At 40.6% G+C, this 25342-nt stretch overlaps 5 protein-coding genes and 3 non-coding genes across 11 annotated transcripts; 2 read left to right on the top strand and 6 right to left on the bottom strand.

The window, feature by feature from the left end:
- The first annotated feature begins 417 nt into the window (after positions 1 to 417).
- Positions 418 to 1527, top strand: LOC139192923 (uncharacterized). The gene is made up of 3 exons (XM_070815836.1): positions 418 to 838; positions 937 to 1104; positions 1193 to 1527. Exons 1-3 carry the CDS (start codon positions 550 to 552, stop codon positions 1414 to 1416), a joined length of 681 nt encoding a protein of 226 aa, XP_070671937.1. The 5' UTR covers positions 418 to 549; the 3' UTR covers positions 1417 to 1527.
- A 520-nt stretch (positions 1528 to 2047) lies between these two features.
- On the bottom strand, positions 2048 to 2165 carry LOC114822358 (U5 spliceosomal RNA). Its single transcript, XR_003770434.2, has one exon. It is a non-coding gene; the product is annotated as a U5 spliceosomal RNA (small nuclear RNA).
- An 874-nt stretch (positions 2166 to 3039) lies between these two features.
- Positions 3040 to 3159, bottom strand: LOC114822360 (U5 spliceosomal RNA). The gene has a single exon (XR_003770436.2). It is a non-coding gene; the product is annotated as a U5 spliceosomal RNA (small nuclear RNA).
- A 6124-nt stretch (positions 3160 to 9283) lies between these two features.
- Positions 9284 to 12666, bottom strand: LOC103425493 (protein PLASTID REDOX INSENSITIVE 2, chloroplastic). Its single transcript, XM_070815340.1, has 3 exons — positions 12393 to 12666; positions 12194 to 12289; positions 9284 to 9693 (listed from the first exon to the last, which is right to left on the bottom strand). Exons 1-3 carry the CDS (start codon positions 12621 to 12623, stop codon positions 9499 to 9501), a joined length of 522 nt encoding a protein of 173 aa, XP_070671441.1. The 5' UTR covers positions 12624 to 12666; the 3' UTR covers positions 9284 to 9498.
- On the bottom strand, positions 10394 to 10513 carry LOC114822359 (U5 spliceosomal RNA). Its single transcript, XR_003770435.1, has one exon. It is a non-coding gene; the product is annotated as a U5 spliceosomal RNA (small nuclear RNA).
- Positions 12667 to 13591: 925 nt separating the features above from the next.
- Positions 13592 to 17783, bottom strand: LOC103425492 (DNA polymerase lambda). Of its 2 annotated transcripts, none has more exons than XM_008363574.4 (13): positions 17561 to 17783; positions 17336 to 17473; positions 16893 to 17211; positions 16670 to 16800; positions 16274 to 16336; positions 15803 to 15982; positions 15664 to 15717; positions 15280 to 15368; positions 15029 to 15119; positions 14551 to 14631; positions 14280 to 14347; positions 13885 to 13972; positions 13592 to 13793 (listed from the first exon to the last, which is right to left on the bottom strand). In XM_008363574.4, exons 1-13 carry the CDS (start codon positions 17669 to 17671, stop codon positions 13695 to 13697), a joined length of 1512 nt encoding a protein of 503 aa, XP_008361796.3. In that variant the 5' UTR covers positions 17672 to 17783; the 3' UTR covers positions 13592 to 13694. The 2 variants fall into 2 exon arrangements, with proteins under 2 accessions (XP_008361796.3, XP_008361797.3); XM_008363575.4 differs by having other exon boundaries at positions 17336 to 17480; positions 17561 to 17749.
- Positions 17784 to 18874: 1091 nt separating this feature from the next.
- LOC103425489 (DEAD-box ATP-dependent RNA helicase 22-like) lies at positions 18875 to 22001 on the top strand. Of its 3 annotated transcripts, XM_070815163.1 has the most exons (9): positions 18875 to 19251; positions 19412 to 19702; positions 19856 to 19969; positions 20065 to 20489; positions 20679 to 20997; positions 21090 to 21242; positions 21426 to 21477; positions 21693 to 21758; positions 21862 to 22001. In XM_070815163.1, the coding sequence occupies exons 1-8, from the start codon at positions 18943 to 18945 to the stop codon at positions 21746 to 21748; spliced, it is 1719 nt and encodes a 572-aa protein (XP_070671264.1). In that variant the 5' UTR covers positions 18875 to 18942; the 3' UTR covers positions 21749 to 21758; positions 21862 to 22001. The 3 variants fall into 3 exon arrangements, with proteins under 3 accessions (XP_070671264.1, XP_008361794.3, XP_070671265.1); XM_008363572.4 differs by having other exon boundaries at positions 21693 to 22001; XM_070815164.1 differs by lacking the exon at positions 19856 to 19969 and having other exon boundaries at positions 21693 to 22001.
- LOC103425490 (UDP-glycosyltransferase 74B1-like) lies at positions 21949 to 24075 on the bottom strand. Its single transcript, XM_008363573.4, has 2 exons — positions 22998 to 24075; positions 21949 to 22829 (listed from the first exon to the last, which is right to left on the bottom strand). Exons 1-2 carry the CDS (start codon positions 23628 to 23630, stop codon positions 22065 to 22067), a joined length of 1398 nt encoding a protein of 465 aa, XP_008361795.3. The 5' UTR covers positions 23631 to 24075; the 3' UTR covers positions 21949 to 22064.
- Between the last annotated feature and the right edge of the window lie 1267 nt (positions 24076 to 25342).

Here is a 25342-nt window from a genome sequence, read left to right as displayed (position 1 = left end):
CTAAATAAATGTTTGTAGATTCCAATTTGAGTACAAAGAGGTGAACATGCTGTCTGGCCAACTAGCTTAATTTACGGTTATTCGACTCAAATAACGTTAAAGCAATCGTCAAGTTAGACAAATAACATTTATGTATTAAAAACAAAGTTTTACGTTAAACTAATTCAAACCGCAAAGAAAGAGGATTCATATTTGAAAACATTCAGAAAAACATAACTGTTTTAGTCAATGTAGCCACGTCTTAGTATGCGAAAATGAACAAATTGAGTTAAATTTTGAAGCCCGTAACTTTTCAAACCACAAAGAAAGAGGATTCGTATTTGAAAACATTTAGAAAAGCATATCCGTTTTAATCAATGAGATACGTCCTAATATGTGAAAACGAACAAATTGAGTTAAATTTTGAAACCCATAACTTGGGGACCAAGGAAGGCATGGCCCTAAAAATGATGCGATCCCTTTTTCTTTCGTCAGTTGAGTGATGGGAACTTAAACTCATGAACGACAGTCGGTGCCGCCGCTAAAACCCCTCAAAAACCAGAGCCAAAGATGACGGCGGCAAGGCTGATCAGATTGCTGCCGAAACTTACAAAAACAAGAGCTTCACTTTCTTCTCCATCTCCTTCGTTTAAATGTCTATTTTCTTCCAAAACACCGTTTCCGCAGGACGTCGTTTCGAGCACTGCTGCCGACCTCGCTGACATGGGCGAAGAAGAAGATGACGACGTGCCCATCTACTGTAACCCGACTGCTTCCGCGGTGGCGAAGATCATGCTACCCACTATCCTTCAGCCAGGCGTCGTGGTGTACGATGGGGTCTGCCATCTCTGCCATGGAGGTATTTCAGAAATCCCATTTCCCCTTTGAATTTCTAGGGTTTTCAATTTGATCCGAATTGGGAAATTGGGTCTTGGTCTGAAATGTTGTTGCAAACAGGGGTGAAGTGGGTGATCAAAGCAGACAAGTACAGGAAGATCAAATTCTGCTGCGTCCAATCGGAGGCTGCCGAGCCTTACCTGAGATTGTGTGGTCTTGATCGAGAGGACGTTCTTCGTCGATTTTTGTTCGTCGAAGGCCCGGGGCTTTACCACCAAGGCTCTACTGGTTAGAATCTCTCGGCATTAGCTTTAGATTCTTGCAACCTTGTCGTACTCCATCTTTTGAAATTTCATTTGACATGATTCTTCTGCAGCTGCACTGAGAATATTGTCCTACTTGCCTCTCCCTTACTCTGCTTTGAGTGCTTTCATGGTGATCCCGACTCCTCTGAGAGAGATGATCTATGATTACGTTGCCAAGCGGCGCCACGACATCGGTGGCAAGTCCGAAGATTGCTTGGTTTTGCAAGAGAAAGAGTTGCTGGAGCGTTTCATTGATAGGGAAGAGCTTATGGATCGAGCTCCCCCAGATTTGTAATCAGTTCTTATGAATGTGTTACTTGGTTTCACTAAGTGCTTTTGGAAGTGTCAAACTGAGTAGCATTGTCTTAAAATGATATATTACTCGTAATTTCCCATTGTCTTAAAATGATATATTACTCGAAATTCTGCGTCGACAACACTTTGGACGCTAATGCGGCTGCCAAAATAATAACGTATTGTCATGTAGGCGTTTGAATTAAAACGAAGAATTCACTCTTATTCTAATGTTCATTAACAAAACCTTCAACAGCGGCAAATGGTTCAACAGTCACAGCCAGTTCAGGGTTTAGGACCAACTCCGATCTCATAATTTCCAACTTTGGTACACTCACAAAATCCAAATATTCCAAACACTTTGGAAACAGAATTATTGCTTGTTCGCTTTTAAAATGACTGAAAGCGCTTTTAGAGGAAAATGTTTTGGGTTCTAAAAGCATTTGAAATGCTTAAGATTCACTTGTATTTTTACTAAAAATTAATCCCGAAAACATTTCATCAAAACACCAAGGAATTTCCAAATAAGCCCTCAAAATCCAATATTCCAGACATAAATGGGAAACTGCATAGAATCATACTAATTTACACTAGTCGAATTTTAGAAACAAACACTAGACTGTAATTTGTAGGGCACTTCTTATTTAAGTACCCTTTAAAAATAAGCGTATGCCAATATTAGCAGTGCACACACGGTATTCTTTAGTAAAAAGCGAAAGAATAATTCGATTTGTGCTCACCGCATGGCTCCGTGATTTCAACAATCAGCTGGAGAAGCATTATGTAGTACGTCTTCAATGGTATGTGCACTTCACCTAATCGATATGGGACTGCGTTGCAAATTGTTTTATTCTATGTTTTTATCTTTTTAGACCCTTTACGTTGCCAAGCGGCGCTACGACATCTGTGGCAAGTCCGAAGATTGCTTGGTTTTGCAGGAGAAAGTTGCTGGAGCGTTTCATTGATAGGGAAGAGCTTATGGATCGAGGTCCCCCAGATTTGTAATTAGTTCTTATGAATGTTTTATTTGGTTTCACTCAAGTGCTTTTGGAAGTGTTGAACTGAGTAGCATTATCTTAAAATCATATAATTTCGTGTTGACTACACTTTGAATGCTAATGTGGCTGCCAAAATAATAACGCATTGTCATTGTGGTGTCCCGATCTATCCACAAACCAATGTCGACACGATAATATGGTTTCAATCAAGGGTTTCGTAATTGTTATACCGAGTAAGCGCTTGAATTAAAAGGAAGAATTCACTCTTAATCTAATGTTCATTAGCAAAGCCCTTCGACAGTAGCATATGGTTCAATAGTCACAGCAGAGCAGCCAGTTCAGGGTTTAGGACCAACTCCGATCTCATAATTTCCAACTTTGGTACACTCAAATAAAATCCGACATCCACTCAGAGCAAAATCCAAATGTTCCAAACAATTTCGGAACAAACTTTGGCTCATTTGAAAACATTTTTATTAAAAAGCACTATGTGTTACACTTCCAAACGAATCTTTAAAATACTATCTTAAAATACCATTACTCCAGACAAACATATAACTAGATAGAATCATTCCACATTACACTAGTCGCATTTTAGAAACAAAAACTAGACTGTAATTTGTAGGGCACTTCAAAGTTAAAGTACCCCTTTAAAAAATAGGCGTATGCCGATATTAGCGGTGCACACACTGTATTCTTTAGTAAAAGGCGAAAGAATAGTTCGCTTTGTGCTCACCGCACGGCTCCGTGATTATAACGGGCAGCTGGAGAAGCATTATGTGATACGTCTTGGATGGTTGGTGTGCTTCTCCTAATCGATGTGGGACTCCATTGCAAATTGTTTTATTCTTTGTTTTATCTTTTCAGACCCTTTACCATGAGTTCGTCCAATAGAGGAACTATTGGTGGTTGACAAAGATAAACATGATTGTATACAACTGATGATACGAAAAATTAGTCATGACTAAGGTCTTTGCACACCATTAAGTGAGAGTGGCTCAAGAATCAACCTGAAATCCGAGGCTAGAGTCGGGTTCCAGCAGGCCTTACGCCACCGCATTCTCCGTTTCTTGAGGAGTGTATCCAAGATAGGCCGAAGTTTTCCAACGAGAACAAATCAGCGAGTGAATTCATTTGCGGAGAAAGATGATTTCGATTAAACTGGATTAAGCCTTTGGATTTACGAAAAACATTCAAAACAAATATGCGAAACAACAACAACAACAACAACAAAGCCTTTTCCCACTAAGTGGGGTCGGCTATATGAATCCTAGAACGCCATTGCGCTCGGTTTTGTGTCATGCCCTCCGTTAGATCCAAGTACTCTAAGTCTTTTCTTAGAGTCTCTTCCAAAGTTTTCCTAGGTCTTCCTCTACCCCTTCGGCCCTGAACCTCTGTCCCGTAGTCACATCTTCGAACCGGAGCGTCAGTCGGCCTTCTTTGCACATGTCCAAATCACCAGAGCCGATTTTCTCTCATCTTTCCTACAATTTCGGCTACTCCTACTTTACCTCGGATATCCTCATTCCCAATCTTATCCTTTCTCGTGTGCCCACACATCCCACGAAGCATCCTCATCTCCGCTACACCCATTTTGTGTACGTGTTGATGCTTCACCACCCAACATTCTCTGCCATACAACATCGCTGGCCTTATTGCCGTCCTATAAAATTTTCCCTTGAGCTTCAGTGGCCTACGACGGTCACACAACACGCCGGATGCACTCTTTCCATCCAGCTCGTATTCTATGGTTGAGATCTCCATCTAATTCTCCGTTCTCTTGCAAGATAGATCCTAGGTAACGAAAACGGTCGCTTTTTGTGATCTTCGCTAGATTGCTCCGGTCATTAGTGTGGATAAGTATATAAATGGATAGAGATAGGAAAGCAAACACAAGATGTACGTGGTTCACCCAGATTGGCTGCGTCCACGGAATAGAAGAGTTCTCATTAATTGTGAAGGGTTTACACAAGTACATAGGTTCAAGCTCTCCTTTAGTGAGTACGAGTGAATGATTTAGTACAAATGACATTAGGAAATATTGTGGGAGAATGATCTCGTAATCACGAAACTTCTAAGTATCGGAGTGTGGTGTCGTCTTGACTTGCCTTATCTGTCTCATAGGTAGATGTGGCATCTTCTCTGGAAGTACTCTTCCTCCATCCAGGGGTGGTATCTTTAACTGGTGGAGATGCACAAGGTAATGTATCAATTTCACTTGAAGCTTACTTGTAGTTTCAGGCTTGGTCAAGCGCGAGACAAACCATGTAGTAGGAGTCCCCCAAGTCGCCGAGCTAGGGGGTCTGCTGAAAGCGTTGACAGACAAGGTAAGCAATCAGAGCTCCGACTGATTGTTCACCTTCTCCCCATCTTGCAGCAGCATGAAGGATAAAGAGAAGAAAAATGAGAAGAGATGATATGAGATACTTTTGCTTTTGAAGAAGTAACTTTCCACAGGCTTATTCTTGAACTGAGCTGGAGGGTTTTCTGGTTTCCTCCAGAGTATAAGGCCGACTGAAGAATTTGAGGGTCAAAACAAGTCCATCAAATCTAGAGTACGTTCCACCCTGCTGATATGGGATACTTTTGCTTTTGACAGAGTAATGGATGTATCGGCACGTGTGCTGTTACGCTTGTCTCCACATGCTTCCTTGTATCCTTCGCACTTGCCCTATCTGTTCTTCAAGCAGATGCGGAATCTTCCCTGGAAACATAAGATGATGAAGATGAGTACTCGAGAGCAATGCCAGGTAAGTAATCAGGTAAGGGGTTCCAGGCAGTCAGTTCCTGGCTGGAAGCTTGATTCCAAGTGCTGACTGATTGCTCTCTTTCTCCTTGTCTTGCAGGTAAAAACAAGGCCAAAAGAAAAAACAGGGAAAAAGCATGATATGGGATACTCTTGCTTTTAACCCTGATGATATGAGATATTCTTGCTCTAGTATAGCTTGTTTGCAGAGGTATTATCGGGGGGAAAGAAAGCTGAATATTTCGAAAGGCTTTGTTGGGAGTGCCCTCTCAGATATGATGAAGGGTTGAGCATTTTTGCAGGTCTGCCTGTCCGTTGGGGATGGAGGTCGACATATATAGGCGTCTCCCTAACAACAAGTAGTAATGCTATTCCTTTACCCTGCTTGGTCATAGCACGGTAGTGGGAGCTGCCAGTTTCACATGTTTTAACTCTGTCAGAGCACTTTGAAAAAGTGGTCTGTGGTATCTGGCTCTCGAGATTCGGAGAACGATGCCCTCTTCGATTTTTGAGAAAGCAATCATGCTGGGGGTCTGACTCTCGAGATTCGGAGAGCAGTGTCTCTTCGATTTTTGAGGAAGTAATCATGTTGGGAGTCTGGCTCTCGAGATTCGGAAGACGGTGCCTCTTCGATTTTGGAGCAAGCAATCTTGTTGGGAGTGTTGTCTCGAATGTGAGTAAAGGTTGGACATGTTTGCTAGTCTACCTTGCCACGAAGCACAAAGGTTGACACACAGGGACTTTCCAATTATCCAGCAATGGTACTGTTCCTTTACCCTCTCTTCGATTTTGAGAAAGTAGTCATGTTGGGAGTCTGGCTCTCGAGATTCGGAGGACGGTGCCTCTTCGATTTTGGAGCAAGCAATCTTGTTGGGACTGTTTTCTCGAATGTGAGTAAAGGTTGGGCATGTTTGCTAGTCTACCTTGCCACGAAGCACAGAGGTTGACACACAGGGACTTTCCAATTATCCAGCAGTGGTACTGTTCCTTTACCCTTGTGGGTAATAATATGGTAGCTAGACCTTCAAAATTTATGTGTCTAAACTTTGTTAGTGCTGTTTCTTTGCTATTCTTTTACCTTTCTTGGTCAGAGCGATGTAGTGGGAGCTGCAAGCTTCACGTGCTCAACTTTGGCAGAGAACTTTGGCAAAGTGATCTGTGGTACCCATGAGTTATTGTTGCGTGTGGGAAGTGGGTGATTGAACAGTAAGATTCATGTGCTTTCTACTTCACCAGAAGTCTTCGACAGAATGCCCATAATTTCTGCAAAGCTGAGTGTGCGTGTGACAGGTGCTGACAAGGCTAGAAAAGTAGGTGCCTCTTCGATTTCTGAGATCGACCCTCGTGGTCTCTGAGCAGCCCAGCTTTTGAGAAAGCGAGCGCCTCTTCGATTGATTCGGAGAACGGTGCCTCACCGATTTTTGAGAAAGCAATCATGCTGGGGGTCTGGCTCTCGAGATTCGGGGAGCAGTGTCTCTTCGATTTTTGAGAAAGTAATCATGTTGGGAGAGTGGCTCTCGAGATTCGGAGGGCGGTGCCTCTTCGATTTTGGAGCAAGCAATCTTGTTGGGAGTGTTTTCTCGAATGTGAGTAAAGGTTGGGCATGTTTGCTAGTCTACCTTGCCACGAAGCACAGAGGTTGACACACAGGGACTTTCCAATTATCCAGCAATGGTACTGTTCCTTTACCCTCTCTTCGATTTTTAAGAAAGTAGTCATGTTGGGAGTCTGGCTCTTTAGATTCGGAGGACGGTGCCTCTTCGATTTTGGAGCAAGCAATCTTATTGGGAGTGTTTTCTCGAATGTGAGTAAAGGTTGGGCATGTTTGCTAGTCTACCTTGCCACGAAGCATAGAGGTTGACATACATGGACTTTCCAATTATCCAGCAGTGGTACTGTTCCTTTACCCTTGTGGGTAATAATATGGTAGCTAGACCTTCAAAATTTATGGGTCTAAACTTTGTTAGTGCTGTTTCTTTGCTATTCTTTTACCCTTCTTGGTCAGAGCGATGTAGTGGGAGCTGCAAGCTTCACGTGCTCAACTTTGGCAGAGAACTTTGGCAAAGTTATCTGTGGTACCCATGAGCTTATTGTTGCGTGTGGGAAGTGGGTGATTGAACAGTAAGATTCATGTGTTTTCTACTTCCCCAGAAGTCTTTGACAGAATGCCCATAATTTCCGCAAAGCTGAGTGTGCGTGTGACAGGTGCTGACAAGGCTGGAAAAGTAGGTGCCTCTTCGATTTCTGAGATCGGCCCTCGTGGTCTCTAGGGAGCCCAGCTTTTGAGAAAGCGAGCGCCTCTTCGATTTCTGAGATCGGCCTTCGTGGTCTTTGAGCAGCCCAACTTTTGAGAAAGCAAACGGCTCTTCGATTTCTGAGATCAACCCTCGTGATCTCTAAGCAGCCCAACTTTTGAGAAAGCAAACGCCTCTTCGATTTCTGAGCAGGCGCCTCTTTGATTTCTGAAGCTCCGTCGAGTGCAGATTTTTATAGAGGCTGGCATTAAGTTCCAAAGCACACTTGAATCTCCACCAGTAGAAGCTTCATTCTTGCACTTCTAAGATCTTGATTTGTCCGACCTCTTCTCTCTTCAACACCTTTGAAAATGTCTGGCCCCTCCGACCGTCGTTTTGACTTGAACCTTGTTGAAGAGGCAGCCCCGCCTTCTCCAGACAACATATGGCGCCCATCCTTTGTCTCCCCAACTGGTCCTCTTACCGTTGGGGATTCCGTGATGAAGAATGATATGACCGCTGCGGTGGTGGCCAGGAACCTTCTCACTCCCAAAGATAACAGACTACTTTCCAAACGGTCTGATGAGTTAGCTGTTAAGGATTCGCTGGCTCTCAGTGTTCAGTGTGCAGGTTCTGTGTCTAATATGGCCCAACGCCTATTTGCTCGAACCCGCCAAGTTGAATCATTGGCGGCTGAAGTGATGAGTCTCAAACAGGAGATTAGAGGGCTCAAGCATGAGAATAAACAGTTGCACCGGCTCGCACATGACTATGCTACAAACATGAAGAGGAAGCTTGACCAGATGAAGGAAACTGATGGTCAGGTTTTACTTGATCATCAGAGATTTGTGGGTTTGTTCCAAAGGCATTTATTGCCTTCGTCTTCTGGGGCTGTACCGCGTAATGAAGCTCCAAATGATCAACCTCTGATGCCTCCTCCTTCTAGGGTTTTGTCCAGTACTGAGGCTCCAAATGATCCCCCTCCGGTGCCTTCTCTTTCTGGGGCTCTACCGACTGCTGAGACTTCTCCTAAGCAACCTTTGTGAAGGCTCCCTCTTGTGTGTTTATTTTGACTCATGTATATGTACATATTTGTAGCGTATCGGGGATATCAATAAATAAGCTTTTCTTCATTTCAACGTATTGTGTTAAATACACCAAAGCCTTCTTCGCTAAGTTCTTTGAATTTTCTTTTGTTGAAGCTTGTATGTTGAAGCTTTCTGAGTGGAGCATGTAGGTTGGGGTAGTGTTCCCTTAATTTCCCGAGTGAGGAAAACTTCTTGGTTGGAGACTTGGAAAATCCAAGTCACTGAGTGGGATCGGCTATATGAATCTTAGAACGCCATTGTGCTCGATCCTGTGTCATGTCCTTCGTTAGATCCAAGTACTCTAAGTCTTTTCTTAGAGTCTCTTCCAAAGTTTTCCTAGGTCTTCCTCTACCCCTTCGGCCCTGAACCTCTGTCCCATAGTCGCATCTTCTAATCGGAGCGTCAGTAGGCCTTCTTTGCACATGTCCAAACCACCGTAACCGATTTTCTCTCATCTTTCCTTCAATTTCGGCTACTCCTACTTTACCCCGGATATCCTCATTCCTAATCTTATCCTTTCTCGTGTGCCCACACATCCAACGAAGCATCCTCATCTCCGCTACACCCATTTTGTGTACGTGTTGATGTTTCACCGCCCAACATTCTGTGCCATACAGCATCGCCGGCCTTATTGCCGTCCTATAAAATTTTCCCTTGAGCTTCAGTGGCATACGGCGGTCACACAACACGCCGGATGCACAAGGAAGAAGGAAGAAGGAACAGCTTTTCATTGATAGAAGATGACGGGATAATAGAAGATGTTAAAATTTTCAACACCGAATAATAGAAGATGACGGGACCATAAGGAAGAAGGAACAGCTTTTCATTGATAGACCTCAGGAACAGATTCACAGCATAATGTTACAACAAAAGCAACTAATACACTTCCAAATTTCCCTTGCCATCGGTTTTACAAGCACAACAGATACCAAAACTGCTTGATCAACTCCATAACCTATCCTTAAACTAGCAAACTACAACGAAACAACCTTGCATAACACGAGCTTGAGCTTCCTGTTAACTTTCATCACCACCAGTCCATTCGTTCCAGTCCTTGTCGACATGATTTTGCGCCCATTTGATTGCCGCAAGAGCTGCTTGGGGGCCTCCAGGTAATCCCCGTTCATTTAGAGTATCAGCCATGTCAATGAACGGAACCACCAAGAGTGTCCCAGGACCACCATACTCGGTATGCAAGAAAGTACTGAATATCTGTTGACAAGAATCATCACAGGGAAAATAGTTTAGTGCCTATATACCCCAACAAATCAACAGGAATCTTACCCCTAGAGATGATATAAAGTATCTATGAATGTGTTACTGGTTTCACTCAAGTGCTTTTGGGGAAGTGTCAAACTGAGTAGCATTGTCTTAATATGATATATTATTCGTAATTCTGCGTTGACTACATTCTGGACGCTAATGTGGCTGCCAAACTAATAACGTATTGTCATGTAGGCGTTTGAATTAAAAGGAAGAATTCACTCTTAACCTAATGTTCATTAGCAAAGCCCCTCAACAGCAGCAAATGGTTCTACAGTCACAGCCAGTTCAGGGTTTAGGACCAACTCCGATCTCATAATTTCCAACTTTGGTACACTCAAATAAAATTCGACATCCACTCAGAGCAAAATCCAAATGTTCCAAACAATTTCGGAACAAATATAGGCTCATTTGAAAGTGCTTTTAAAATAAATGAAAACGCTTTTAAAGAAAATGATCTTGGGTTCCAAAAGCACTTGAAGTACTTTCTATATGCTTGCTTACACCTGTGTTGAAAACACTTCCAAACGAATCTTCAAAATACTATCTTAAAATACCATTACTCCAGACATACATGGATAACTGGAGAGAATCATGCCACATTACACCAGTCGCATTTTAGAAACAAACACTAGACTGTAATTTGCAGGGCACTTCAAAGTTAAAGTACCCTTTAAAAAATAGGCGTATGCCGATATTAGCGGTGCACACACGGTATTCTTTAGTAAAAGGCGAAAGAATAGTTCGCTTTGTGCTCACCGCACGGCTCCGTGATTATAACTGTCAGCTGGAGAAGCATTATGTAATACGTCTTGGATGGTTGGTGTGCTTCTCCTAATCGATGTGGGACTCCATTGCAAATTGTTTTATTCTTTGTTTTATCTTTTCAGACCCTTTACCATGAGTTCGTCCAATAGAGGAACTATTGGTGGTTGACAAAGATAAACATGATTGTATACAACTGGTGATACCAAAAATTAATCATGACTAAGGTCTTTGCACGCCATTAAGTGAGAGTGGCTCAAGAATCAACCTGAAATCCGAGGCTAGAGTCGGGTTCCAGCAGGCCTTACGCCACCGCATTCTCCGTTTCTTGAGGAGTTTATCCAAGATAGGCCGAAGTTTTCCAACGAGAACAAATCAGCGAGTGAATTCATTTGGGGAGAAAGATGATTTCGATTAAACTGGATTAAGCCTTGGATTTACGAAAAACATTCAAAACAAATATGCGAATTTCACCACCGAATGATAGAAGATGACCGGACCATAAGGAAGAAGGAACAGCTTTTTATTGATAGACCAGGAACAGATTCACAGCATAATGTTACAACAAAAGCAACTAATACACTTCCAAATTTCCCTTGCCATCGGTTTTACAAGCACAACAGATACCAAAACTGCTTGATCAACTCCATAACCTATCCTTAAACTAGCAAACTACAACGAAACAACCTTGCATAACACGAGCTTGAGCTTCCTGTTAACTTTCATCACCACCAGTCCATTCGTTCCAGTCCTTGTCGACATGATTTTGCGCCCATTTGATTGCCGCACGAGCTGCTTGGGGGCCTCCAGGTAATCCCCGTTCATTTAGAGTATCAGCCATGTCAATGAATGGAACCACCAAGAGTGTCCCAGGACCACCATACTCGGTAAGCAAGAAAGTACTGAATATCTGTTGACAAGAATCATCACAGGGAAAATAGTTTAGTGCCTATATACTCCAACAAATCAACATGAATCTTACCCCTAGAGATGATATAAAGTATCTAAAATCCACACGCAGCAGAAGCGGCTTTGAAACATTTCTATAAGTACTGGTTTGGTACTGAGGTGCTTTTATAAAAAGTGGGTATCAAAAAACAGCTGAGCTAAAAAATGTGTTTGGTAAACACTTAAAAACAGCTTATTTTCACAGTTTTGGGTGAAAAAAATGCTAAAAACGTGAAGCAGCAAAAATGAGCTTATTCTCACAGCACAGCAGAAGCAATTTTTTTTCAAAGCACAGCAATACCAAGCCACCTAAGAAATGATTCACAAAGCAGTTCTGTTATCCGTTATCCAGAAACCGTAACATGCAAATCCTGCATTTTTGTTTTGAATGAACCTTTCCCAAATCCACCTAGCTGCTATGTAACAGCGAAAAACGTGCCTGCCAATTGTGCGTAGTCTAAAAATGTCAATTGCACAGGGACACAATAGGTGGGGTTTGGTCCATCGTCTCGGATTTTAATAAGTTCATCAAACAGCGGCCAGAACATTAGTCTAATTTAATCGAAATAGCCAAGTTCAGGCCGAGCCACCCGAAAGACAACAATGTGATGTACATATTTTGGTAGCTATAACACGATGTAACATATTTTGGTTGCCATAACATAGACATTCAGCAATTTAAAGAGTCTAAAAAGATAGATTGATGCAAGTTTAAATCGGAAAGCCGTTGAAGTACCTCAGTGCAGATGCCTACGATTTCTTCGACAGAGTCTTCATACATTTCTTTCTTCGAGAGCTTGTTCAGCAGATGGGTCCTGAACTTTTCTGTCTCCTGCACCCAAAAAAAACACCCAGAAATCGAATAAAAATCAAATCTTTATGAGAAAAATGACTACTAATTCTTAAAATTATAAAAAATAAAAAATAAAACGTACGGCATCAGCGAAATCAGGAATTGGGTCGGGAAATTTGTATTCGCCCGCTGCTCTGCATATCTGGTGCTTTTCTGAGGACGAAAATGGCGAAGCAGAAGAAAAATGTATACTACTTGTTTTTGAAACCCTAACACTCGAAATCGAAGACGAAGAAGAAGAGAGGAAGGAAGGGGAAGAGTGAAGCTTGGGAGAAGGCAGTGATAGAAGCGGAGCTGCAGTTGCCCAGCTCATCTCTTTCCTTCTTCTCTTATCTAAAACCTCCTCTAAAACCTTATGCCGTATATACTCGTGGAATTGTGGGATTTGGATTTCTCAAAAGGGCCTCTAACTGTTTCACATTTGCATTTGAGCCCCCAGTCCCAGGGGGTTAATTTGGAATAAAGAACATGTGACTACTGAATTCTTTCAAGAAATAACAATATTTTAGGAACAATACTTTGTTACTAAAAAATAGTAGGAACTAGTACTCAAAATTTCTCAAAATTGTTCGTTGTCAACTTATAAAACTTCATGTTTATAATAAAAAAGTGTTCATATTATAAATCATTATATAAAGATCACCTCTACTAAAAATCAATTAAAACAAAGATCGTTTAGTCATCAAACTGTCTAAAAACAATTGAACAGTATTGATAAAAACATTACGAACAGCCTATGTATTTGCTACAATAAATTGACTAAACGACCTTAGTTTTAATTTATTTTTTACAGAGATGATCTTTACAGAATGATTCATAGTATGAACGATTCTGATTATAAGCACAAAGCTCTGTAATTAAAATATTAAGAATTTTGAGTAGAAGTTCCTACTCATATTTAAGTAGCCAAGTATTATTCATATTTTACCCTTCTAAACTAATCGCATCATGTTTTTATGTTTATCTCATGTACCATCTTCGTCTGTCAATGAAGTCAATGTTTGATAAAAAGACAAATGTAAGCTATTCCGTTACGTGGCTGCTCATGGAACCTAGTTGGATTTTTTCAATAACATGCGAGTACAAATGTTTTTATGAGAACTTTAACGGATAGCTCTCAGTACTGTTCATTTTAACGAAAAACCACATTTTTACACTAAAAAATCAATCCTAGTACTATTCACTTTACCCTTTATTTTATCCTTATCATTAATACTCAAAGTTTTTCAAGTCTTTTTCATTAGTTTCCTATGTTTTTTTTTGGAGACTTATCGCTGCGCATTTGGCTGTCCAAAATAAATTAGAGAAAACAAAAGAGCTACATGATTTACAAGGGATCCTATGTCTACAGGAATAAACAACTCATACAAAACATTCACACATTTCACAGATTTCTGTCTTGCGGTTGGAGCCAAGGAAACCCGAGGAAATCAAACACCTCCTTTTCTGTATCAAACTTCAAGCTTGCGCTAGCCCTCGCTCCCTGAAACAGAAATGATACAAGCAGGCTCTAAGCGAACCGTGAAAGGGATGCAAAGTGTGGTCGAAAGACCCCAAAAACAACAGGCCTTTACCCGTTTACCGCCAGAAGAGCCCTGCGTGGCTGGAAACAGCCCTGTGTCATCAAGCCGGAATCCCTTAGATTCAGCTAGTAATCTCAACCTGCATTCATAGATAGGATTTACAAACTTTTCGGCTTAGCATATGTGCGAATGACAATTACCCTAATATGACACATCAGAAAACAAGGATTCAAATGATAATTGTATACAATACTGCCCAACGGGTATGAGAGAAATGATACAGAGAATGTTCTCGAAAACATGGCGTCAATGAGTCCTGGACATTCTGTTTATAGAACTACGAGACTAACAAATCAAAAATGTTTCTTCTTCCCTCTAATTTGAGCATGCTTCAAATATGAGAAACTATGCTTAAAATAGTGTAGAAGTCAATGAAGTAAACAAACCTCCGATTCAATACGTCATTCCCTGTCCAAGCTATTATTCCAAACGCATATATTTCCCGTGGGTAGACCTATAAAAGCAAAGCATGTAGTATAAAAACAATCACCCAGGGCCGTTATGCCCCAAGAGGAGGGATATACTACAATAGCGTAAGTGTACGAATATGTGATTTGAGTGCCTATATTACCGTAAGGCAATGAAAATTTGGAGAAAAAATAACTGCTGCTAAATGTTTCTAGTAATAAACATGAAATAAATATCACCAACAAAAACCTTAAGATCTATGCGATGCCGCAGCTCTCGTCCAGGATATGTGCAAAGCCCAAAATATGTGTCGACGCCGGAATCAGTACCCTGCTCACGTTATTGAATAAAGAAGTTAATGCAAGCAACACGTTAGGGTTATGCAGACATTACATGGGCTATGCTTTAGGGTTATGCAGACATTACATGGGCTATGCTTTCTGAATAACATGGAATAATAAACCAAGAAACACGTTAGGGTTATGCAGACATTACATGGGCTATGCTTTCTGAAGTCAGATGATTCTATTAAAACAACTAAGACACGTATAATTACTTTTTGCAGCATTTGACTCGACACAAGCCAAAAGCTTCTTACAGTTACCACCATTCAACTAGTAGGTGGAAACCTGAATTCAATTTACAACCCCGTGTCTGTAACACTGACATATGTACATTGGAAAAGTCGTGAAAAGAAACGCATAAACAGAGAAAAAAATCATGTTACCTCCTCACTATGGGTACTGAAAACCAAATCCTCCCTTAAGAACTTCATATCCTTTAAATGCTTTACATACTTTGGTAAAAAGCCTTTATGACTGAAAACACAGACCAAAGTACATCAAACTTTCCAAAATTAAAACCAGGAACTTGACCAGTATATTAAGAAAACGACTACATTATGATCTTAAGAAACATGCATATCAGTATTTCTTAGTGCAAAGAAAATAAAGGGATGAGAAATTACCGCTTTCATACCTCATTCCATCAGGATGCGTAATTACAATGTCGAGATCCCCACAAGAAGCTTTCCCACGTCTGTACGAGCCTCCACATACAATGACCACCTACGTGTAGTACAAAAATTAAAGCCACAAACTAGAATGGAAGCCAATGCTGTAATTGTGTGCAAGAGTAATGCTTTTAAGGAATGCGTCAATGGATGTTATATTGATCCACATAACAGTCGTACCTAAATAAGGGATTATAAAAGCATAGATTCATTTGGCTCAATTAATTCCACAATATGGCAGCTGTTTAACACCAGCGTGAATATGCAAACTGAAGTTAAGTTCATTCTCTCTATTACACCAGTTCTTTGTTGCCTCACATAGCAGTTAAATCAAACGTAATTATGCTTACCCCAGGCAAAACTTCTTCTCCGGCTTTCTGTAGAAGGCGCTCCATCTCTTCAGCCTATAGAATATAAAAAGCACCAATTTTTGTGGGTAAAAAGAACTCAAGTCAGCATAGAAATCAGGAAACATCATTATAATTAGACCTCGTGACGTGGGATCCTCTGTTTGATATCATCATAATATTTTAACCCCAACTTCTGTGATTTAGTTAATGAATCTTCATTCTTCAATTCATCTAATGTGCGGTATCCTTTCTCGTATAATTTCAATGCCGTAGCTGGACCAACACCCCAAATTTCCTCAAATAAGGCGATTGTTCGTACCTGCAATCCATTAACCGAAAGGAGAAACCAGAATCGTCAACACAATAACGAAATGAAGTTGTGGACTCAGAATTAGCTCAAATATTGCGTTCCCCAATCAACCTCTGTTGATATAGATAAGATATGACTTCTTTTTATCATATACATGTATGTATATTACACATTTACACACCCATAAACATAAATCATAAGTGAAGTAGTGTATTTACAATTTATATGACATAAGAGTTCAGATTTCAAATTAGCAGCAGAATACTGAAATCATAAATTTACTGAGGATCTTTCCAACACCTTTTCATCTGTTTCAAAGTGCTCCAACTTGGATAACTTCCCAGTAGTCACGATCTCCTGAATCTGCAATCACAGATCAACAGCTTCTGTTATCAAGTGGACAAACTAAAAAAACTCACCATTCCACACAGAGAAGTAATCTGCATATTCTCAGAATAGGAAGCTTGAAGTTGAAGAAGGCTCACTTAGAATCAAAACTGATAACAATTTAAGCAACTAAAAACAATTTCTCACCCTAACAATCCGTTTGTGATGGAAACATTAACCATACTTCAGAAGGCTCACGGCTTCACAAAAGACACCTAGTGACATGTACTTTGCACAAACATATTCAAAGATTGAAATTAAGCTAATATATCCTCTTCATACAAACCTATATCATGCACATTGACTTACATGATCTTGCATTGACTTTCCAATGTTGGGTAGGTCTTTAACTTGGTCCATACTTTGAATCTTGAAAGGTAGCTTCTCTATAACCGCTATAGCCTTGTAATAGCTAAATGATCTTCGGTCATCACCCAAGGCTTTAATTTCAACACACGAAACAACCACACAACATCAGAATCCTGAAAAACCAAAATGCAAAGCAAACAACTAGATGTTACATATGCCCCACCTCTATATATATTGATAAGTTTCCCGAAAATCTCGGTTATGTTCCTATTTAAATCAGGTGGGCTGTAGTAGGGCACGGTTGACTCCAATGCTGCAACCTGATCCTTATTTGGCGCTTCGTGGGTTTTGGGTATTGAGGTCTGAACCAACTCATCACCAGGAGAAGATGATCTTCTCTTTTTCGGTTTTGGTTTTTCGTCATCGCTCGAAACATAATCACTGGAAGACTTTTCTGCTTCCAATTTTAGAGGGTACAAATCCTCAGACACCAATTTTCCTGAGCTCAAGCTGTCCTCAAGCCACTGATAAACCAAAACACTCTGCAAATCACCCAAAGTTTGGAACTTTGAAGAATTATTATACTGCATTACACTTTTCAAAAGTACCCAATTGAAAATTAATTACAAAGACTCAAGGAAAATCAAACGGTGAAAAATTACTCACTCCTTTGAAATTAGCCAATTTCTCACTGCCCACTCGTTCTAAGAGGGCTTTTGGGCTCACAGCAAGTATGTGAGTGACCTTTTTGGTTAACTGTTCCTCAATGGAGGCCCCCATTTGGACCAATTTTTGCTTCCAAATCTGAAATCTTACGGACCAATTTCTCAAAACATAAAGTAAGAAAAAAAAAACATGGGTTATGGAGTGGAGAAGCTGTGAGTTTCAGACCTGTAAACGGCGACTCTGAACGCCGTTTTCTACTAAGAAGACGACCATTCCGGCGAACATTCCCTGAGGATCGGACGGCGGACTTTGATTTCTGGTTGCCTTTGGCGCCATTACTTTGACTTGGTCACGTTTATTCTGGCTGTTTCCAGGGCTTCTACAACAAAAGCCGTCGGGAATTTTACAGTTTTTACTTCTATGGGATTGGATGCGGTCGTTATCTAAGAGCTTCACGTCCAACCGCCATCCATAGCATATAATCCTGATCGTTGGATGACATGTGTCACGGAGAAGACACTTGGCAATCAAACACCATTTCTTCGTTTTTGATGGGTAGCAATCAAGGATCAGGATCCCCTCCTGAGCTAAGGGTGAGGATCCTCCTGAGCAAACTCATCGGATGGTTCAAATTTTATCTAAGGGTTACAAATGGGGGCCTCTAAAAGTTATAATAATTGTAACCGTTAGATAAAATTTGAACGGTCCTATGAATTTGCTCAGGAGGATCCTCACCCTTAGCTCAGGAGAGGATCCTGATCCGGCAATCAAGTGAATTAAGCCAGGATGGTGTTTTTTGTGTTCGTGTCATTTTTAATCATATTTGTTATCTTAATGGATCATATCATGTCGTGTCGTGTCAAACTTGTTATTTTAACAAGTTCTTGATATGTGACCCAATAAACTTGATTCGTTAATGAGTATGGAGTTTCGTGTCGGGTTTACAAATCATTCAAGAAATTGGCATACCTCATGTCTAGATATGGCAACAATATCTTATTGTGTTCTTAATGAGTGATTCGATAACGACCAAAGAGGTTAACGGTTTACTCAATAACGACTTCACGCGTTAACAGTTTACTTGATAAAGACCCCATGCTTTAATAAATTGACCCGAAACTCGTTATTTTTGTGTCATTTTGTATCAGATTAACAGATCGAGTAAGAAATTGTTAGGTCTAGTAATAATGTGTTAGTGAAACTTAAAAAGACTCAAGTGCAATAATAAGGAACAAACATGCCCCTTCATTTGAGTGCAAACTCTAATATCTCTCCCACTTCCTTTTTTCTTATTTAAACAGTTACAGTTAAACCACGTCAACATTTTGTATTGATTTTTTTTATATAGAGAGAAAAACAACGAAAATTGTGAGAGAAGGGATGAGAAGGAGACAAAAATAAGACGGGAGAAAATCTTACTCCTCCAAAAAGTACTCATTTGATTAACGAATGATCCAACGGGCCAAAATGCGTCAGTCACAAAACAGGTCCACTATCGCTGTCACCGTATCCCCCTCTTATACCTCTCCCTCCATTTCCAAACCCAATCTTCACACCAGCGAAAGGGTTTATCCACATTCCTTAAATCCTAATCCAAAACCCCCCAAATGATACTCCGTCGCTCCGCCACAACAATGCTTCCTCTCTACAAACTCTCCGCGTCTCCGCCCAAGCTCCTCTCCCAATACCGGAACTCCTTCTCTCTTCATTCCAATTCTTCGTCTTCGTTTCGGATCAGCTTGCTCTTGCTCAGCCACCCCCGCCGGTTCGGAACCGCCACCACTGCCGCGTACCGGAAGGAGGGAGGAGATACATTTTTCACTGAAGAAAGCATTTCGTGGACGTCCCTCGGCGTGTCCGATAAGGTTTCCCAAGCTCTCTACAACGCCGGCCTCGGCCAACCGTCTCTGGTTCAGGTGCAAAGTTCAGTCCTTTTCTTATATTCTTTCATTTCTCAATATTTTCCATCGGAGCAATGAAAAATGGAACTGGGTTTTCAGATTATTGATCCCAATTTGTGAAATCGCTTCAAAGTTTGAATTTTTTATTGATGCATTTGCGTTTTTGGGATTTTAGGCTGCTAGCATACCGTCTGTACTTTCAGGGAAGGATGTTGTTGTTGCAGCTGAAACTGGTAGTGGTAAAACGCACAGCTTCCTTGTCCCCCTAATTGATAAGCTGTGTAATGAGCACCACGAATTTGCGAATGTTGCTTCTTCTGATCAAGGAATGTCCCAACCCCGTCAGGTTTCTCTTGTTCTTTGTCCAAATGTGACACTTGCCGACCAAGTGGTTCGGATGGCCAACGGTCTTTGTGGTGAAAATGGTGAACCACTTCTGAGTGTTGTATCTCTCTGTGGGAGACAGGTATTGATGTTCTAGTTATTCTGTCTTGGATATAGAATTCTGCACTTGTATGGTGTTACTTGTATTTCTCGAAGGATGTGGTTATCTCTCTTTTGGGTGTGCCCTTGAATGTTTGCGGTACAGTTCTCCCACAAATAAGAAACGTTGATGCAGGGATGGCCAGTTAGTGAACCTGATATTATTGTTTCGACACCAGCCGCTCTTCTGAATAATATTGACCCAAAAAATTTCCGTCGTATGGATTTTATAAGGAGTGTAAAATATGTGGTATGTTTGTTTTCTCCATTCAAAATCATATATCTACAATTGCATGAATATAGAAGAAGGAATCCCATGATTTATGGTCAATTTGGCATTGATAGGTATTTGATGAAGCGGATATGCTCCTCTCTGGGGATTACCAGAATAAGGTTATCCGTCTCATACACATGCTCCGGTTTGATGAAAAGCTGTTGTCACGGATAAGTGAAGAGAATCTATCAGAACCCAATTCATCGCACTTTGAAGATGAAGACGACCTTCAGACTGAAGACATATTTGAAGAAGAGGGAGATTCTGAGGGAGATTCCGAGGAAGATGGTAGCGTACATGAGGAGGTTGAGGCTGGGCGTGTAAAAAGTTCAGACTGGAGGAGAGTGAGAAAAGTTTATAAGCGCAGTAAACAGTACATTTTTGTTGCCGCTACTCTTCCAGCAAATGGAAAGAGAACTGCCGGGGCAGTGTTGAAGAAGATGTTTCCAGAGGCCGATTGGGTTAGCGGAAACTACCTCCATTGCCACAACCCCAGGTGCGACACCTTTTTTAGCTACCAGTTACTGTTTATAATCTCCTTTGCCTCCTCCCTAGGTAACATATGTGTTCTGCTGATTTTACAGCATTTTTTGGGTTTTGTTTGGAGTCAAGGTTGTTAGTAGTAGGTGTTTTAACATTGATGTGTTGTGAGTGTTTTTAATTTGTTGCTTCTGATATATTTCAGGTTAAAGCAAAGGTGGATTGAAGTTACTTTTGATACTCAGGTAGATGAACTTATAAAGGCTGTGAAACATGGAATTGAGACGAGATCAGCTTCTGGTCAGTGCCGAACAATGGTGTTTGCAAATACTGTTGAGGCTGTGGAATCGGTAGCAAAGATATTGAAGAGAGCTGGAATTGAATGTTACCAATACCATAAAGATTGCTCCTTGGAAGACCGTGCAAAGACATTGGTTGATTTTCAAGAGAAAGGTGGTATTTTCGTATGCACTGATTCTGCCGCACGTGGCGTTGACATTCCAAATGTATCACACGTTATCCAGGTGTGTCTGAGTTTTTGATACTGTTTCAAGTATTCAACGGGTATATATTAGCATGAACAGAGCTAACTCTTGGCATCAATTACTCATTTCAGGCGGATTTTGCTACTTCTGCCGTGGACTTTATACACAGGGTTGGTCGCACAGCCAGAGCTGGTCAGTATGGACTTGTGACTAGCATGTATACAGAATCTAACCGTGACCTGGTTGCTGCAGTTCGTCGGGCAGGGGAACTTGATCTGCCTGTGGTAATTATAAAACTCACAATTTGAAACAAGATATTCTTAATTGTGATTCAACAGTTTTTCTTCCTCCTAGTCCTCGGTTTTAGATAATGAATTGCATATTGTTATGTTTCTACTGCTCTGATTGACAATGGAGTCTTTTGGTACATCTTGGTAATGACTAGTTTGCTATCTTATTGTTTGTAGGAGACAGCATTTAGCAGGAAAAGAAGCTTCCGAAATAAGCTCAAGAAAAAAGGTAAATTTCTGATCTCTTTTTCCCTGAAAGCTCATATCTTCAACTGTCTAAAATGCCAAAAACTCGAGATAAAAATCAAGTGTATATGCTGAAAAACTGTAGTGTACTAGAAGTTCATTTGAATTTTGGTTCACTTGCATCTATGATTTGGTTCTGATTGGAAACAGATTGGTTATTACATATGGAGCTTGATTCTATCATTCTTATTTTTACAGCTGCTTTGCGAAGAATCAAGGATTCATCAGCTAATGAGGAGAGCGTTCTCACTTAAGACCGGCAAGGTTAGTAGAATAGAACTTGCATCTTAAATAACTTCATTATGATTTGAGTACATATTTGTTATGATATAAGGGATGGGACTGATTATCATTTTTATACTTGTAGTATGTCTGCCGAAAAATCACACTCGTAGTCATAGATGTTGATGAGGATGTTATAGCATAAGAAAGCTAGGTTGCCACGAAACTGATGTAAAAAGAAGCACACGCAATTCATATTCATAGATTTTAAACTTTTTACAACAATGATATTGACGAGTGAATCTCATGATCCATAAGAAAATAAGCTCGGAAGAGGCATAAACTAGTTTAATTTGTGCCTTTCATAAACTCCTTTGCTTCTCCATTCTTATTAGCAAGCCTCAGATGCTCTACAAAATCACCAATGCTCTTGTTAGAGCTCCCCCCTTCACTAAATTCTTTCTTAGCCATCTCCCTCCATTTACTCGAATTCTTCTTTATGCCTTTGCTTCTCTCTCCCTCCATTACTTCCTTCAAGCACCCAATAAACTCTTCTTTCCTCACGACCCCCTCCTCGTCTTCCTTAGCTCTCACTCCAACCTCCCATATCTCCTCCACAAACTTTGCATTAGTCAGCTGATCTGCCCACTGCGGTAAAGCTACCATCGGCACCCCAAGGCTGAGCCCTTCAAGTATCGAATTCCAACCGCAATGTGTCACGAAGCACCCAACTGCTTCATGTGCCAGCGCTTCCAGCTGGTTGCACCATGTCACAAACAAACCCTGTTCCTTTGCCGAGTCAACAATTCCATCGAACAGCTTACTGCGTTCTGATTCTCTTATCACCCACATGAAATACAGTCCACTTTCTTTCAATCCCAGTGCCAACTCCTCCATCTGCTTTGCGGTCAAAGACACCATGCTTCCGAAGGAAACATACACGACCGATTTGGGTAGCTTTTCTTCTAACCATTTGGCGCATTCTTCGCCGAGAGGCTTCCATAGGCTTGCTCCATATCCTCTATCCCCCTTAATCTTCCCATCCAAATACGCTGAAGGCACCATGGGGCCAATCAACTTCACAGGCCAGAGCTCTGATATTCCTCGCGCAGCCTTTCATTTTTTTAACATAAAATCAATACTTGCACGCAATGTTGATAGTATGATGAGAAGATATGCGTTGTTTTCCGTTAACGATGAAACGATAAAATTTGGCAGTATGATAATATAACATAATCGTTTGACAAGAAACATAGGTTAAATTATCTAGTATTTGCTTACCTCGCCTTCGAGTGCTTCGAATGTGTTTGCAAAGATCCAATCAGCCTTGTCCAAGTTAGGATACTGATTCAGCTTCATCTTCAAGTAAGCCGGGTTACTATCCGGCTTCTTAAGAAAGCTAGGCAGGTCAGGTAAGTTGAGCGGAGGCAGGCCAGGAACCAACAAGGGCATGTCCTCGAGCTTACACGGCAGTGAAATTAAACCGCGATGTATGTGCGAAAAAATGACGCACACAGTCGCCGAGTTGGTAAAGAACGAGGCTCCATAGACGCCATGTTTCTTGGCCACGTCAAGAGCCCACGGCAAAAACGAATCGTACACAATACAGTTCACAGGGAAATCGGAGCTTTCGTATTTTTGGAGGAGCTGCGATAGGGTTCTTGAGCCGTTGGTTTTGAATGACCGAAGGAAAGTGTCCTCGTCTGCGGCTTGAGCAAAGCCAGCCTCGTCGAACCCATCAGAGATGGGCTCGACTCCAACGTTTTGGACATGAATGGAGTTGAGAGTGTAAGTGGTGGTTGCCAACGTGGCCTTGACGCCTTTGGAGGCAAGGCGTTTTGCAAACTGGAGGACAGGGTTGATGTGGCCTTGGCTTGGATATGGAAGCACCACAACATGAACCCTCCTCTCCATTTCTCCTCAGCTTTTTCTTGCATCCAGCACTTTCCTCACTATTTGTAGTCAAGAAAATGATGGGAAGATAAGCATTCAGATTATGTCTGGTTGAGAACAAAGTTATTGTATGGTCAATATTAAGGACCTGGATTGGCTGCCCTCCCTCATCGCATTCCCTTCCCATCCTTTCTTATTTATGTAGTCACGGACTCACGGTTAAGTCACGTTAACATTTTATATTAATTTTTTTATAGAAATAATAAGACAAAAAACAATGAGAATATAAAATATTAACGTAGCTTAACCGTGACTACATAAATAAAAAAAGATGGGAAGGGAATAAGATAAAGAGGGCAGACAATCCAATTCCCAGTATTAATTGGTACCTGGTTCGAGTGTAAAAACAAGTAAGTTTGATTCCGTTGTCGGCATAAATACGGGAAGTCGGTGTCCCTTTTTTAAATATCAATATCTCCCTTAATTTATAAGGGGATGGTGATGGGTAGATCTGTTAAACAGATCAGCTGTGTTCGTTTTGTTTTTATATCATGCCTGTTATCTAAATGTATTGTGTCATATCAAACTTATTATCTTAATAGATGATCCAACAATGACATGGTTCGTTAACACACCGCGTCGTTTCGTGTCAGGTTAACAAATCATGCATGAAATTGACATGCCTTTTGTATAGATATGGCGATATCTTATCATGTTGGCAACCCGATTTGTTAACGAGTTCTTAACGTGTTGACTCGAATATGTTATTTTTGTGCCGAGTTAACGGATCGTGTAAAAAATTGTCAAGCATGATAAAAGTTTTGACTAAGGCCGGGGAATGGGGCAGGAGAGATTTTTTTTCAAACTTTTTTTGTTTTTTTTATTTTTAATTTTACTCCTTTTTTAAGTTCTTATTTTAATGGTGACTACCATATGCCACACAAAGTGTGTGAAACTTTTTATATTTTATATTTTTTTTAAACAAACGATATTATTTACATTAAAGGGGAAGATGTGGGTTTAACATCATAATAGGCTAACTATAATATTGTTCAAACTCGTATTTGGTGCGAGTCGAACCTAAAACCTAACACTTACAATAGAAGATGAATACTACTAAGTGACTTTTTAAAAAAAAAAATGGAAGGAGAGAGGAGGAGAGAGAGAGAACGTGGAATTGGAGAGAGAAGGGAGAAAATGTTTTTTTTATAGGAAAACTAATAAAAGTAGTTTGAAAACTTTGAGTTCTAAAGATAAAGACAAAATAAAAGGTAAAGTGAATAGTATCAGGATTGACTTTTTAGTATAAAAATGTGATTTTTTGTTAAAGTGAACAGTATCGGGAGCTTTTTGTTAAAGTTCTTTTTTTTTAATATTAGAGTTATGTTAGAATCATATGTAGGTGATGCTTTAAAAAACTGCATAATTTGTTTTATATGAAATTACATTACTATCTATGTTTTTATATTTATGTTCAGTTTTGATTAGATAGTTAGAACATTAATTCTATAAGGGGGCGTTTGTTTGCCCTCACTAAGTGGGACTGGACTGGACTGGACTAACTATTAGTCCAATACTGTGTTTGTTCCATGCTGGGACTAACATTAATGAGACTAAAGGGGATTAGCATGGACAAAACCCTTTACTAAGAGGTCTTAGCGAGACCCCCCAATAACCATGGGACTAGCTAAGACTATCCTCTCTCGTCCTCGTCGTGCTCAACAACCATTCCC

Source organism: Malus domestica, chromosome 16, assembly GCF_042453785.1.
Source record: "Malus domestica chromosome 16, GDT2T_hap1".
In the NCBI taxonomy this organism is placed as follows: Eukaryota; Viridiplantae; Streptophyta; class Magnoliopsida; order Rosales; family Rosaceae; genus Malus; species Malus domestica.
This window is presented reverse-complemented; position numbering and strand designations above follow the sequence as displayed.